The sequence below is a fragment of the Myotis davidii genome, unplaced genomic scaffold (genome assembly GCF_000327345.1).
Source record: "Myotis davidii unplaced genomic scaffold, ASM32734v1 scaffold478, whole genome shotgun sequence".
Classification (NCBI taxonomy): Eukaryota; Metazoa; Chordata; class Mammalia; order Chiroptera; family Vespertilionidae; genus Myotis; species Myotis davidii.
This window is the reverse complement of record NW_006289570.1, coordinates 3,106,031-3,123,144: the sequence shown is the minus strand read 5'-3', so window position 1 is coordinate 3,123,144 and position 17,114 is coordinate 3,106,031. Positions and strand designations below refer to the sequence as shown.

Sequence of the window (17,114 nt, the reverse complement as noted above, 5' to 3'; positions counted from 1 at the left end):
ATACACAGAGTAAAACGTAAAGTGACTTAGACAAAGTGGGAAACATATCAGTTTTTATTCTGATTTTTTTTGAGGAGGGTTAAATTGTGCTTTTTAGTATGAACCAAAGTTTTTTTAATTGTTGTAAAATATATGTAGCATAAAATTGACCATTTTAACAACTTTTAGTTATGAAATTCAGTGGCATTAAGTCCATTTACTGTGTTGTGCAACCATCATAACTATCCATCTCCAGAACTTTTTCATCTTCCCAAATTGACTCTCTGAACTTATTCAACTCTAACTTCCCATTCTGCTCTCCCCACAGCTCCTGGCAAATACTGGGCTGTTTTCTATCTCTCTGAACTTGACTACTCTAGGTATCTTAAATAAGGGGAATCATACAATATTTGTCTTTTTGTGACAAGCCCAATGATTTTAACTTAATTTCCTCTTTTAGGAATTAGCTTAATAAAGGTAAAAATTAAAATTAGGTGAATATTTGAACCTTACCTCTAAATTTTATTTTTCTGGGGGGAGTATTTTACCTTTAGAATATTTCACTTACTTCTTACCGTACCAATAGCTGTTGTTCTCTCTTTGGACCCATGTTCTGGGATTCATTCCAGGATTGTTTCTCCCATTCTTCTGGGCTTGCAGTTCAGCACTATATTTCAGTGTTGTATCCAAGAATAATTGGTAGTAGTTTCACCAGGGTTTTTAGGAAAGTTGAGTCCTTTTTAGTCATATATGCTAGGGGACTGTTATAATGATAACTTTCAAAGCTCTAGAATGTTTTATAGAACCTTAGACAGATTGAAGTCTATAAAAATGTTAGTTACCTTGAAGGTGATCCATAGGAGACAGTCCTTTGTATCATCCCATTGGAATAAGGTATTGTGCACATTAAATACATTTTTTTCTCAAATTCTATAAGATTTTTTCCTTCTAAAATGTCTGAAATTTATCCCTTGCTCTCCATCTGTTTTGTCATTGCAAAGACTTTGTACTTGAAATAGGCCATAAAGAGGTATGATAAACATTTTTTCTAGAGCATATTAGACAATATTGTTTTGTGTATTCTTCTACATTTTCTAATTTTCTTTTGTTTTTCTTCAGACTCCCTCGAGCCCACTTATCAGCAGCTTCAAAAAATGAAACTGGACAAGAGTCCCTTTGTGGTCGTGTCTGTGGTTGGGCAGGAACTCCTGACAGCTGGCCATCACGGGGCCTCTGTGGTTGTCTTAGAAGCTGCTCTGAAGATTGGCACCTGCAGCCTCAAGCTGAGAGGTTCTGTTTTCTCTGCCCTGAGCAGCGCTTACTGGTCTCTTGGAAACACAGAGAAGAGCACTGGATACATGCAGCAGGACTTGGATGTGGCCAAGACCTTAGGTAGAGTTATGCTTCTCCCCTTTATTTCAGTGCAGAAAGGAATAAGCTGATTAACCTGGCATAAATGGGAGTAACGTGCAATGAAAAGTGAGTGTGTCTCTAGAACATTCTCCATTTTAGGGTTCTTAGGTCTTTAGGGCTTTTCGTATAATAGGTACCAAGGTTCCAAAAGGCCAAGAGATGTGAATTAACATATTCATTGCTCTCCTCAGAGATTTGGGTCCACAGATACAATATCCCAAATGGTAGTACTGGTGGGTGAATCTTTCATCTTAATTTTAATTTTTGTCTACATTAGAATGTGTCATCATTTCATTGGTGGAGACAAAACAGTGCAGTGGTTAAGAGTGTGGACTATGGGGCCACACAGCTTTGTTTAGAATCCTGGCTTTGCTACTTACTAGCAGGTTGACCTTCAGCAAATCGCCTAAGCTCTCTGTGCTGCCATTTCCTCATTTGTAAAATAAGTGTGGCTTATGATTACGATTATTGTTATTGTGATTATTCAAGGACTTGCAGGACTGCAGTAAAAGCAGGGCTATGGTGACTCTACCATTAGCATACGTGTAAAGAAGCAATATGTTATAGTAGGTTTGGAGTCAAATGACTGAACCAACAAGCTGATGGTTGTTCAGAACCAAAAATCATTAGCAGAGCAGTGAAGTGACTCAGACAGCAGCTGGTTTGTGTCAAGGTCTTTAACCTCTCATTTCTAGGACACTTACCTTCCTGACTACACTTGTATGACAACAATAATAGTTGTTAGCCAGAGATGTAAATTCTAGGACCATAACCTCCTACAAAGAGTCTTATAGAAGAAGAAAATACTTTCTAAAAGAAGGCAAGTGAAATCTTAGCTAGTAGGTAGGTCTGTGGCTCTTAAATTAAGATGGCCATTATATATTAAAATAATGCTATAGCTAAAATAAGTTTTATATTTTTTTAAACCCAATCAGGTGACCAGACAGGAGAATGCCGCGCTCATGGGAATCTAGGCTCTGCATTCTTCTCCAAAGGAAATTACCGGGAGGCTCTCACTAACCACAGGCATCAGTTGGTGCTCGCCATGAAACTCAAGGACCGAGAGGTAGGAAGTTTCCCTGTAGACCAAAACCTTTTGGGTTTTTTTAAAACATGGAGTCTGTACTTTAAAATATTACTTTCATAAATGAATAGTTATTGGCTTCTATCTTTCATTATCAACCAGGTATTGGACATCTATCATGTATTGGCCTTGGGGATATAGAGAGAAATAAGACATGCTCCCTGACCTCAGGATCTAACAGCTTGGTCAAATGCCTTGTTCTTCTTCTAGTCAAATGTGCTGTGGAGTAGATATATGTAAAATTTTCAAAAATATATATCATGATATATTCATTAAATTAAAGAAACACACATTTCGCTTCATTGGAGATGGAGTATTATTACTGCAAACCCTTCGCATAGTTTCTTGGGTAGATTTTTAACTCAGGTGGTAGATGCATGTTAAGTCTGATTGAGAGACTTGAATTGTAGTGATAAAGAAATATCATCCTAGTCTTTATTAGAGAAATTAAATGTAATATTCTCAGGCACTTGATATCTGGTAGATGTGACATGCTGAGAAAGTTCCTACAGAGTGGAAAGAGGTGGGGTTTTGGGTGAGATAAATCCAAATTTAAATTCCTGCTCTAGTGCTTCCTAGCCCTTTGCAATAGAAATCTGAATATAACTTTTGACTCCCCAAAAACGTAACTATAGTTGTCCTTCAGTATCCATAGGGGATTGGTTTCAGCACCACTCACCGATACTGCAACCCCTGTGTGGATGCTTAAGTCTCTTACATAAAATGGCATAGGAACGGCATACAGCCAGCTCTTGCCATCCAGGGATTGAGAAAGACAGTATTTTTCATCTGTGGTGGTTGAATCCACTGATGTGAAACCCAAGAGGCTGAGTGCTGACTGTATTTGTATTGAAAAAATCCACATGCATGTGGACCCCCAAAGTTTACACCCAAGTTGTTGAAGGGTCGACTCTATTTTGATATTTAAATAAAATATGGGAAACTGCCTTTTGAAGTAAAAAGTAACCACTGTGAATACTATGACTGGCGAGAATACCAAGCTGCATCTTTCTGCCTCGTACATCTTTGGCTATAATACCTTTAAAATTTTTTCCCAAGTAGCGAGATAGCAGCCTGAAAACACTTTGCCTATTTACCTTAAAGAGCAATATGTGTGGTTTTTTAAAATATGATTACTCAGATACATAACAGGGGAAGTGATACCTTCTCCATAAGATTTTTTATTCTAACTTTTTATCTGCTTTAATGGTTTCAAAATTAATTCCAGGTGTCCATGGAGTCCTCCCTGTGAGCTAATATTAATTGTCAGAATACAGAAATTATACTAGAGACATTCAGGAAATCTGATATGCAAATATGCTGATGATTGAAGTTTTTTTATCAGTCTGATTTCTCTCCTGAGCTTCATATTTCTTTATTCAACTGCTTCTTGGACACTCACCTTCAATTCAGTGTTCTTGATCTAATCCTCAATCTGTACCCACTTCTATATTCACACTTGTTCTATTGCCCCCACTACCTTACTCTCATGTTTGATTGTTACTGCATTCTCCTTTTTCTATAATAGAAATCTCTTTTCTGGTTCTTCCCTTCTGCCATCTTTTCCCTGGACGTTGGCAGTAAGTAGCTTTCTCTCAGGACTTTTCACACTTTTAAAAACTCTCCTACAAGCAAGGGAGAGATGGTGTCTACTATTTGGGACTATGAGAATAGCTTGAAATTGCTGCCAAAAGTAATTTCTTTCAACTGGTTGAGAGTGTGGACTTAGATATTAGACAAACCTGGACTTGAACTTTGGCTTGGCTACTCGGTAATGTTGACCCTTAAAATTACATAACTCTTCTTAGTGTGATGAATATGTGAGTTGTTTTCAATTTTTTGCTATTATGGATAAGCTGTTATAAACATTTTTATACATATACTAGAGGCCCAGTGCATGGATTTGTGCACCGGTGGGATCCCTCAGCCTGGCCTGTGGGGATTGGGCCGAAACCGGCTCTCTGGCATCCCCCGAGTGGTCCCGAATTGCGAGAGGGCAGTTCTCGGGTGACACACCCTGGAATCAGGCTCCTTCCTCTCTGGTTCCGGGTGCGTCACCCAAGAACCGCAGCTATCAAGTCACCGCAGCTCCGCAGCTCTTGCGTTGAGCATCTGCCGCCTGGTGGTCAGTGCGCGTCATAGCTACTGGTCTGCTGGTTGAATGGTCAGCTGGTCATTTAGGCTTTTATATATATAGATCTTTTGATAGTCATCAGCACTTAGATCTGTTAAGTGTTTGGTCATACATAGATTTTATGAGCTTTCCAGACTAGTTGTACCAAGTTATGTCAGCAGCAGCATAAGGGATTTTTAAACTTTAATAAAAAATAAAGAAAAAGGTATATGTCACACTGGAATATGTAAATATTTTAATTTGTGAAATCTGTTTGAACTCTCCCCTGATTCTAGTTTCTTCGCTATCCTAATCACAATTACCTTCTAAAATTTGTTCTGGTCATGTAATTTTCCTGCCTGAAAGCCATTGACAGCTTTCTGTTGCCTCCAGAATAAAGGCCAAACTCCTTTATGACTTTTATTTCACATTACTCAGTTGCACTTACTGTTTACTTGTTTGTAATGGTGGTCTCCCCATTGTTTAACTGGCAGCGTCTGGAGGGAAAGGAGAATTTTTATATTCTCATTCATTCATTTATCCATTTATTCAACATATGTTTGTTGGGTGTTTACTCTGTTCCAGGTGCTATAATGACTTTGAGTATAAAGATGAATATGCCATGCCCTAGCACTTTGGCTCAGTGGGTAGAGCATCGACCTATGGACCAAAGGGTCCCTGGTTTGATTCTGGTCAAGGGCACATACCTTGGTTGCAGACTTCTTCCCAGCTGGGGCTCTGGTCAGGTGCAGGAAGCAACCAATCAATGTGTTCCTCTCACATAGATGTTTCTCTCTGTCTTTCCCTCTCTCTCCCACTCTCCCTAAAATAAATGGAAAAAATGTGAGGATTAACAACAACAACAAAAAAGATGAATATGCCATTGTTCTTGCCCTCAAGGAGCTCAAATCTTCTGGCAAACCTCCTGTAGTGTTCCAGTCCGGTGCTGATAAATGCTTTTCGGCCTGGAGGAAAAACATTGAGGGCTTACTGTGGGTAGAGTGCTTGCGTCTCCTTCATTCTTATGAATGGCGGTCTTTGTTTTCCTCAGGGCTGTGGAAGAAGTTTATGAAGCCCAGTAGTAAGTGTCAACAAGCTTACTCTTTTTTTTTTGCACTTACTCTGCTGTCAGTAATTAAAACCTAAAATTTACATTTAATATTCTGATAATGCCTCCCACATAAAAGACTTTTAAAATGAAAATTCATTTGTTGTGATATTGAAAATTAAAGGTAAATCGTAATCATTATCAATTGATGATGCCTGTAGGTTTACAGGAACAGTTACTGACCCCCCCAAAAAAGACTACTCGACTTTGTGAGAAAACTGAGCCTTCTGGATTTTCTTTAGGATGTGGCTACAGGAAATTCATTAGATGGTTTTCGATGACATCATCCTGACCATAGCACTTTCTCCAAAAGCAATGCTATTTTTCTTGGACCTTTTTGCAGACATTTTCTACACCATGTATATTAATATATTAGTAGTGCTAATATGAAATCCACACAAAGGTTTATGGGGTGTGTGTGTGAGAGCAAGACAAGAGAGAAGGAATGTAGTGAGATGATTGTTTTACTTCCAGCAGTACAGGAGAGTGGGTTAAAGGGTAAAAAGCATTCCGTTTATCTGAGAAACCTGTCCTCATAGGGAGTATTAAGTTCAGGAAGGGAATGGTTGACAACCTCTTCAGTAGTGTGTATCACAGGCTTTTGAGAAACAAATAAGATTGTTAAACTGTAACTCTTCAAATCATGGAAGACTGTAGATTTCCCACCCCCACCCCCAACATTGTGAAGAATGGAGATAGGATATCAGTTTTTTTTTTATTATGCTCTTTGTATTTTGTATTATAAGTCAGTTGAGCCAGACCTTTTGGGCCCGTAATGGATAATGGAGTGCTCTCTCTCCTACTGATAAAATAGTTATTACTTCAAAAGAACTTGCACCCCCGGTGAATGTGTGTGTGTGTGTGTGTGTGTGTGACTGCGCGCGCGCGCGTGCGTGCAGTCATCCCCCCTTATCTGTGGTTTTGCTTTCCATGGCTTCTTTAACTGTAGTCAAATGCAGTCCATAAATATTAAATGGAAAGTTCCAGAAATAAGCAATTAATAAGTTTTAAATGCATGCCATTCTGTGTGGTGAAATCCAAAGCAAGTATTTGCATTTCAGGAATGGATTTTTAGATAGTTTGATATACTTCAGTAATTTTCCAGAGAAATGGGCTCCCTGGCTATACTGAAGCTTTTTGCACGATACTACATGTGGTATCATTATTAGGGACTGAACTGAACCAGAGCTTGTTAAAAGATTTGAACATAAAGAATCAAAATTAAAGGACTCAGACACAGATAAAATCTGACATATTGGAGACTGCAGCATTACCTAAGGTCTTGAGTGTGATTGTGTCCGAAGGTACTGATGACAGCCTATAATACTAAGATGCTGTCATTACAACGTGATGGGTGGCATGCTTCTTTGACAGAACAGCTTCTGGATTAACTTAATATTTTCTTCATTTTTAACTTTGGACTTCACTATTCTGGAGACCATGGAAACTTGGAGAAACTAGCAAATTGGTGGTATTCCTATTTTATAGATGATAAAATTAAGGCTTAAAGAGGGATGGGCTTTAGGCCACACAGCGTCTAAGTGTCAGGATCATGTTTTGGAAAACAAGATGAAATATATTCTACTTGCTACTTGGAATAGAATTTTTGGTACAAATCATTAATCTTTGCTGAAATGAAACCACTTCTGTGTGTTCAGTTTTTAAAAAGATAATTTCCACAACACAGGCAGCAACAAAACACATACTTTCCTACAGTCCGTTTTAATTTTGTAAGGACATCACTGAGGTTTGTTTAATTTTATGTCATTGTGGGTGAGAACAATTAAAATCTGATGAGAATAGATTGTAAGGACAATGCCTTTCCCATCTACTGCCACAGATGATACAAATTAGGAATCCTTTCTTATTTTCAGTTTTAGTTCAGTATAAAAAAGTCTGTTTTCAAAGTAGTAATCAGAATCTTTTATTCTTCCTGAATAAAAGCACTTTCCTCTAATTACCATAAAACTTGTATAGATTTCAAAGTTCTTCTTTTCTCTAGAGAAATTACATCCCAAAGAAATTATCACTGAATTGTTTATTGCTTTCATTCCTTAATCCACATTCTTCTGCCAACTCACTAACCAGGTGTCCACTGGTTCCTGGGGGTATGTTAGTGCATATCTTTGGGCCTTTCCTGAAAGAGAGAGGTTGAGAGTGCCATGAATCTTCTAAATTTTACCATTTCAATCTCTGATAACTCTTTAGTAGTTAATCAGTTGATTAAATTAACTGATGCTATTTAGAATTTGTAATAATTGACTGAGCCTAAATTTTTACCTTTTAACTATCTTTTAGGAGGTATACCAAGAGGCTTAAATGATTATAGGATGAATAAAGTTCTTAAGATAATAAACATTCCCCAAATCTCTGGAAATATTAGGCATATAAAAAATTAAGTATGCTGATCCGAATGTATAAGCAGAGCATGGGTTAAGATCCGATAGAATTTGGTTGAGTCCTCACTCACACTTATCTAGTTGTGTGACTTTGAGCAAATTACTTAGGCTTCTTTAAGCCTCACTTTCCTAATCCATACAATAGTGGTAATATGTAATAAAACATTAAGCTAAGTTGGGCATAAAGCATGTGGCTGGTTACTCGGTAAGTATTAACTGTCACAAGAGTCAGTGTCACCATCCTCATCATCTTCATTTTCATCCTCTAGCCATGAAAGCTTTTAGAGAAGTTCTAGTTACTGTGTATACTCGACAGAATCACTACCACCTATTTATTCAAATCTTATTACTAATTCAGATCCATCTCTTTCCTAGAAGGCAGGGCGGGGTGGGGGGCGGTGAATCATCCAAATGCTGCTTGTTCTTTTTCTAAAAAAAAATATTCTTATTGCTCCCAGAGAGGAAGGGAGAGGGAGAGAAAAACATCAGGGATGAGAGAGAATCATTGATCAGCCACCTCCTGTACACCCTTTACTGGGAATGGAGCTCCCAACCTGGGCATGTGCCCTGACCGGGAATTGAACCGTGACCTGGTTCATGGGTCTACGCTCAACCACTGAGCCACACTGGCCAGGCTGCCCTTTAGTTTTTATTTAGGAAAAGTGAAACGTAAGTAATGGAAATAGGTAAATAGGAAAGGAAATTAATGGGGAATAAATATTGCTTGACACTTGACATTTGTACATATAAAAGCTACTTTTTAGAGTGTGTTTTGCTTTGTTTTTAAATGACAAAATGTAATCTGTACTTGATGACAGTCTGGAAAGTAATTCTGGTATATCTTTGGGTTCTCAGCTTCTCCAGACAAAGTACATTTGTTAGGCAGTGTCTGATCCAGGATTATTGCTACTTAATAGTATTGCTACAGCCATAATTTTATGTGCTTGTGGCTCTTCTCATCCTTCTCTATTTTGTTTTAGAATGAATGTAGCCCCACGGAGTAACATTTCTAATATTTGCTCTTTTTTTAAATGCTGTTTTAGGATTCAGATGTTTCCCCAAGGTATCTCACTTTGTCTTTTGTCTTTTGCTTTTTTTTCACAAGAATTAAAGGAATAATAAATGAAGATAGTTAAGGTAAACAACAGGAAATAAATCAATAATTTCTTTGTATCCAGGCCAGGGGACACATAAGAATTCTAGAAACTGGCCCAGCCAGCATGGCTCAATGGTTGAACATCAACCTATGAACCAGGAGGTCATGGTTCGATTCCCGGTCAGGGCACATGCCTGGGTTGTGGGCTCGATCCGCAGTGTAGAGAGTGCAGGAGGCAAGCCGATCAACGATTCTCTCTCATCATTGATGTTTCTCTCTCTCTCCCTCTCCCTTCCCCTCTGAAATCAATAAAAATATATTTTAAAAAATTCTAGAAAGTGAATTTTAGAGATGAAATGGAGTTAGGGAGATCTCATTCTATAGACGAAGAAAGCAAGGTACAAGGTTGTCTATGTAGCCGAGAAAGAGTAGATTGGGAGCTAGTCTGCAGGCCTTCTGACTCCTAATTCAATGTTCTTATCATTGATCCCTACTCTTCTGCATGTGTTTCCTTCCACCTTAAAGTCAGGATGCTTCGGTATTTCTCATTGTGCATCTTGGGCTATTTCCCCTTTTCTAATTATAGAGATTGTTGTCATTTTCCTATTTGAGATCTCTGCTTATCTCAGTTATTAAAAGTAAGCTTATAAGAAAAACACATGGTTCCCACTCCACCCCCAACATACCATTTTATAAATATCTTTCTTTATCCCAGTAATGCCATACTTGAATACCATTCTACTTTTCCAAACTTTTTTTCTGACTAACATAAATTCAGAGTCAGTCTTTCTGAAAGCTTCACCCCACAGTAACATGTAGAATGACATCAAATAAATTTGGCATTTCTTCATGCAATGTCTTATTCACATCATAAGCTGTTTTATTGTGTTACAGAAATTAATATTGGTACATTATGCAAGAAGTCAAACCCCCCTCCTCCCCCCCAAGACATGTTGTTAAATGTGGCAAGAATGGGCAATGTATAAAAATAACTTTAAAGAATAAAACTGGGAAGACTGTTGAGAGACCACAAGGACTTAAAAGCAGAAATTAAAAGGAAAATGAAGAGAGCAAAGCAATATGTTTCTTGTTGGGCAGAGCTCCCCTAAGGGACCCTGTATTCAAATACTCTTTCACATCGCATTTGAATCCTTAGCTTCCAACGGCCACTGATACCACAGAGACCCAACAGTGTGTAGTGGTTCCTTCATCTCCCGGGCCTCTAGATGCCTCCTATTACAGCCCCACATTTAAAAATAGCAGGGAAATGAGGGAAAATCATAAACCAGCTATAATAAAATTAGTGCTTGCGTGAAAGACTATTGCCAGAGAACAGCTTTAAGAAGGCCCAGTGCTGCCAGAAGGCCGCTGGGTGTTGGCAGTATCCAGCAGTCACTGGCCAGCCCACTGAGACCCGAGCTGGGCGTTTTAGTAAAGATAGAGTGTCTTTTCTTCTTGATCATGCGTGTAAAGAGGTGTGTTTTAAGTAATAGGAAGTAGATCAGAAAAATATATTGTCATAATAAATATTACTCTTTCTTGCCAACATAGAAAAATAGAAATTAAATAACTTTGAAGAAGAAATAGTTTTCCTCAAAAAGACTGATTAAGGGAACGGTGTCCAAGAGTTAACATCTAAGAAACTAGATGCATTGATAAAGAATGCCACCATAACAAAACCCCAACTCTTCATTCATCTGTTAGTGGGAAAATAGCAGGAACTGAGCATGAAGGTATGGTGAGGATCATTGCATTTCTCATTAACTGCATACTTGTAGAAGATCTGGAATTCTCATTACAACTTGAAAGGAAAACTGATTCTTTTAGAATCAGATATTTTCAAACTAGAATGTCACAGAGCCTGCTCTGGTTCAATGGTTTTTGCGACTAAGTATGCATTACCTTAGCTATTGGCTTTCATTCCCATATATATCATTAACATAGATGAGTCTTGTAGCCAGTCTGCCCTTCAAGGATGTGTTTCAGTAACCTGGATGGAAAGATTTTTCACCTAACCTCATGAATGTCCTTTTAAAAGGACATTTGTTGATATTCACCCCACCCTGTCTCTGCTGTTGAACTTGTAGCACTCCATTCCTGCACCTACTGCAGGCAGTAGTCTGGATTGCATTTCTTTGTAATAACCTTGTTTCTAGCAGTCTTGGAAAGAATGAGCTGGTGGATTTCAGTACTAATACTGTCATGTGGGCTATTCTAGTGAGTCACCCTCAGTTAAATCTAAAAAGTTGGATCGGCATTCAGAGCATTCATTTTAAGTAAACCCTTCACTAGGGCTGCAGGGGCCAGCCCATTAATCTGGTTCATATACTCCATTTGCTTTTTAATCTCTTGATTGTACAGAGTATGCATCTCCATTCTAAATGGGAAAAAAGAGGAGTCTGTTCTTGATGGTATACTGGCATTCCCTTTAACTTTATGTAAAGTAAAATGTCTGATATTAAACTTTGAAAATGTCATTAAAGGATTTCACCGCAGCTGAGCAGCTCTAGTCCCAAAGGACTAGATCTCTGTCCTGTATCTTATATAGGAACATGGGATATAAATCATTTTAGAGAGATTGCAAAAAACAATTACTGAAATCTTGAGCAAAGACATTTGAATTTAGAAACTATAATGATGTTATTGGCTTTACTCTATCTAGAGCAGTGGTTCTCAACCTTCTGGCCCTTTAAATACAGTTCCTCATGTTGTGACCCAACCATAAAATTATTTTCGTTGCTACTTCATAACTGTAATGTTGCTACTGTTATGAATCGTCATATAAATATCTGATATGCAGGATGGTCTTAGGTGACCCCTGTGAAAGGGTTGTTCGGCCGCCAAAGGGGTCGCGACCCACAGGTTGAGAACCGCTGATCTAGAGAATGCCTATTTCTGATTAGGTACTATAGGTTTAACTCGTGTGCTGATTGGACAGCAGGATTAATAGTACTAGGTTAATACACATGATGATCTCCCTCTGAAGAACTCACCATATTTTATATGTCTCAGCACATTCACTATTTTGACTCTCAGACATCCTTGTTTTCTTCTTGATGTACTTTATTTCTCTGGGTGACCGAAAGAAGTGGACAGAGGAAAAGGATCACAAGAAAGCAATGATTGGGTCTCCCGCCCACCAAATTTCAGATATTTCCCCTTGCCTTGTTCCCACTTGCTAAGTGTAATTTGCCCTGGCACCTAGCTGTTTTAGTGTCCTGAATAGCTATCAAAAGGAATGGATTTCCCAGCTTATAAAGTTCTTTCTAGATTGATATGCCAAGATCAGACGTTGGAATGCTGGAGGAGCCTTTCCAGGAACTAGAAATAGAAGTCCTGCTGCTTTTTCTTCTCTCTAGAAACCGGTGTTTCTGTGAGGATCGCCAACAGCTTCTTTCAAGATAGAGAATTAAAAATCATAGAAATTGGAAACAGGAAAGGTACTGTAGGTCATTTAGCCTAGCATTTAGTACAGTACTCTGCTAATCCCTCACACGCACATAGAAAGATAATTGTCTATTATACAAGATAATTGTCTCAAATGAATATAACTTGGCAACTCAATATCCTGGCCTTCTGATTTTGAGTTTAGAAGTAGTAAAATGGGAAAAGCCCCTTAGTTGATGCAACTCTATTAAAATCTGAACGCTTCAAAACCTTCATTCAAATACACACAACTCATGTCATCATTGAGGTGGTGTCATGTACTCAGTCATTCTGGTGGGGTTTGGCTTTTATAGGGTTAATGAGTCCACAAATTTCACATGCTTAATAATTGTGTATATCAGTTTTCTGTTGCTATAGGAATGCTGCATGATAAAGCAATCACAAAACCGCAGGGGTTTACAACAATACACATTTATTTTTGCTTACATATCTCTGGTCAAAACTAGGCTCAGTGGGACTTAAATATTTGCAGTTAGCTGAGGTTATCTGGGTGGTGGCTAGGTAGCTTCCCTGATCTTGTCCAGCCTCCTGGGACAACTGTGGGCCACCCTGGGCGTTCTCTAATTGTGTAGACAGAGGGGCAAGTGCTTGGCAAGCTTCTGCTTGTATCACGTTTGCTAACATCTTATTGGACTAAGCAGTTGAACTTGACTTAGCCAGAGTCAGCACCACATCCTCAATAGGGGACGTGAAGAATTACAACTGTCAATGCAATCACGCTACCACAGTGTGATGGCTTAATTATCTCACAACTGAGCATGATTGAAAATGATACACGCAGGTTATAAATACCTTAATATGTATTGTTTTCTATCTCATTCCTTTTGAGGAAGCGATGAACCTGTCCTCTAAAAAATGAAGGACAAAGGGTGACTAGAATCAGTTTACCTCGTACTTTTACATTTTTGTTTCCATTTAATTCCCACAAAAACCTACAAGAAGAATTACTTTAATAACTCTAATAATTATTGTTATCTCTGAAATATTTGGACTGCCTCACCTCTGGGTACTATTGAAGAAGTGATGAGAACTTTTAAAGGCCATTTCTACCCTAAGATTCTTATGATTCAGTGGTTACTACGTAGATTTTCTGAGTATATGTATCATTTACTATGTTATCTTGGCCAAAATGACTTTGACTTTTTGTTTCAACATTACTCTCTATTTGTCTTGTTCCAAGAATTTTAAGGAACTTTTTAAATTTAAAATTCTATTTTTCAATTACAGTTTATAATCAGTTTTATATTTTATTAGTTTCAGGTGTACAGCATAGTGGTTAGACAGTTATATAACTTACAAAGTGGTCCCCTGATATTTCAGGTACCCACCTGACACCATACATAGTTACTGCAGTATTACTGACTTTGTTTCCTATGCTTTACTTCACATCCCTGTTACTATTTTATGACTGCCGATTTGTCCTTCTTAATCCCTTCACCTTTCTCACCCAGTCCTCCAACCCCTCTTCTCTCTGGCAATCTATTAGTCTGTTTCTCTGTATCTGTGAGCCTTTTTTTATTTGTTTTTTATTTTGTTCTTTAGAGTCCACATATATGTGAAACCAAGAATTTTAAGTTGATAAATAAGTTGATGTAGGTGAGTTATCCACAACCTAGCATAGGAGATGATTTTTGAGTAGCGCTACTGGTAATTTAGCAAAACTGTGATATCGTAACAATAGCTACTATTTACTAAGCCTTTTACTAAGTCTCTCTTGTATCCCACGGGATACATGCAGTTTCTCCTCTCATCCGTACAGGAAGCCACAGAAGTAGGGAATATCACCTCTGCTTTGCAGATATGGAAATTCAGGTTCCTTCCCTGAGGAAACATTTCAGTAGGTGATCTGGTACCCACCTCTTCTCATTTCTTTCTTCCACAAAGACTGATTGGGAGTGAATGAGCAATAAGCCATTTGAAAAGCTATAGTTACTAGTTCCTCATGTATGCCAAAAAATATCAAAGGGTGGACACGTGGTATGCGTGAACTCACAAAAGACATTTGCTTGAAATTATAATTGAGCAATACATCAGTTTTTCAGTTCCATTAATTGTGTAATTTGTGCAAGTTGCTAATAATGATTTCTCAAAGTCACATTTTAAATATGGGCACAGGATATATAGATGTATGTTGAACCATTTCTTTTAGGCTATTAGTGAAATATCTGTTGCAGATTCTATTTTACAAATACTATGTGTTTACATATTATCTTATTTTTAAGAGGCTCATGGATAAAGTAGATTATTTTATTGAAATCACCATTTTGTAGGTAAAAAAAAGAATATTGATGGTTTCATATGTTTTGACTTAATATTCAGTACTGTTATCTGTGAGAGAAAATGAGGAATCATTCAGAAGTCACTAGAGATATTTTCATCCTAGACCTTGTTCTTAAACTTCAAACCCATATTTCTGACTTCCTTCCCTTCAGCTCTACCAGCGTGTGTCATAGGCACCTTCAGTTCATCAGGTCTGAACCCAAACTCTTCATCTCTTCTCCCTCCTTTGTGATCTCTCCGATTCTCCTGGCTCCCTTGATGCCCGTGGCAGACACCTGGCCGTCATGCTAGCCTCTCACATCCTTCACAGTGAAGGCAGTCTTCAGGCCCTATCCAAGCTGACACGCACAAGCGCACACAGGTTGATATACATCATACATATGCAATATATGTGTATCTGTTTATAGCTTTTAAGTATCTTTTGTTCTCCTTTCCAAGAAACCTTCATCTCTTCCCCTGAACACATTTAATTATTATTTTTTTGCTTATTTCTATGTTGTTCCACAAATTATGGGAAGGCACAACAATCTCTGAGTTGGTCCTTTTGCCTACCCACTCTCTCCTTTTGACCTATTTCCCCTAAGACTTCAGAGCAGAATTTCAAAGTGCAAATCTACCAGTGACTCACCACAAATCAAAGTCTGACCTCATTAGCCCTGGTCCTTCCTGATTCAGCTCCTAATTGCCTTTCCAGGACCATTTCCGACTATTCTGTTGGTGGATCCTCTCTTCTAGCCGGAACTAACCTCCCACTCTTTTGTCCTGAGATCAAGCCTTAGATTAAATCTTCATCCTCTCTGCTCAGCGTTCCCTAAATGCTGCGTCAACATGATCTCTTGCCAGATAGACTCCGAGAAGGGTTTAATGAAAAACATTATGTACCCCAGGTTCATTGATCTATCAACATCACTCCATTAAGTATACAAAGTACTACATTCTTTTATCTGTTTTGTTCCACATGTATATAAAAATTGACACAGGACTTACTGAGTAGTGTAAATATAGGAAAGTAGGATGATTATATGAAATAAAAGACAGACTGCGTCTGTATGTGGTAAAACTATACCAGTTCAGAATTGAATGCTCTTTTTAAAGAAAAAGTAATGTACATATTTTTGATTTTTTTTGGCTTACTATTCATTTTTGTGTCACTAGCCATGAGATATTTATTTCAGACTATTTTATATATAATGTATTGTCATATGTGAAGCACAGATGTAATAGATTTATTATTTAAACAAATTTAAATTGAGATATAATTGACATATAAATGATATTAAGTTCAGGTATACAACATAGTGATTTAATATCTGTATACAGGTTGGGGCAAAAGTAGGTTTACAGTTGTCCATATGTAAAAAATACAATAATTAATAAACAATACAAGAATAAACTCTGTTTTGCAAGCTCACAACTATAAATCTACTTTTGCCCTACCCTGTATATTTTGAAATGATCACCATAATCGGTCTATTGACATTAATCACTAAACACTTATAAATTTTTTTGAATGATGAGAACTTATAAGATTTGCTTGCTTTAGCAACTTTCGAATATCCAATACAGAATTATTAACTATTGCCACATTACATCCCCATGACTTATTTGTTTTATAATTGGAAGTTTGCCTTATTTTGTCCATCCCCCACCTCCCACTTCTGGCAACCAGTCTGTTCTCTGTATCTATAAGCTTGCTTTTGTTGTTTTTAGAGTCCACATATAAATGGAATCATACAGTATTTTTCTTCTCTCTCTGACTTACTTTACTTAGCATAGCACCCTCAAATTCCATCTATGTTGTCAGAAATGGGAAGATTTCATTCTTTTTTATATGACATATATTCCATTGTACATTTCATATCTTTCTCTGGAGACTCATCTATCAATGGGCATTAGGTTGTTTCCATTATCATGGCTATTGTAATAATGCTGCAGTGAATATAGGGGGTGCATATATCTTTTCAAATTAATGTTTTTGTGTTATTTGGATAAATAGCCAGAGGAGAGATTGCTGCATAACAAGGTAGTTACCGTATTTGCCGGCGTATAAGACGATTTTTTGGCCCTGAAAAATATGCCTCCAAGTGGGGGGTCGTCTTATACGCCAGGTACACTTCAGATAGACTGCCCATAGTGCTTGCCCCGTGCCATAGTGGCCTCCCGATGCCCGCCCACTTCATTCCACATACCGTTCA

At 37.9% G+C, this 17,114-nt stretch overlaps 1 protein-coding gene across 1 annotated transcript in view; it reads left to right on the top strand.

The window, feature by feature from the left end:
* TTC28 (tetratricopeptide repeat domain 28) overlaps nt 1-17,114 on the top strand; it is a 394,102-nt gene that overhangs the window by 198,970 nt on the left and 178,018 nt on the right. The window contains 2 exon segments of the mRNA XM_015562870.1: nt 1,099-1,371; nt 2,328-2,458. Of these exon segments, the coding sequence (XP_015418356.1) occupies nt 1,099-1,371; nt 2,328-2,458 (404 nt within the window).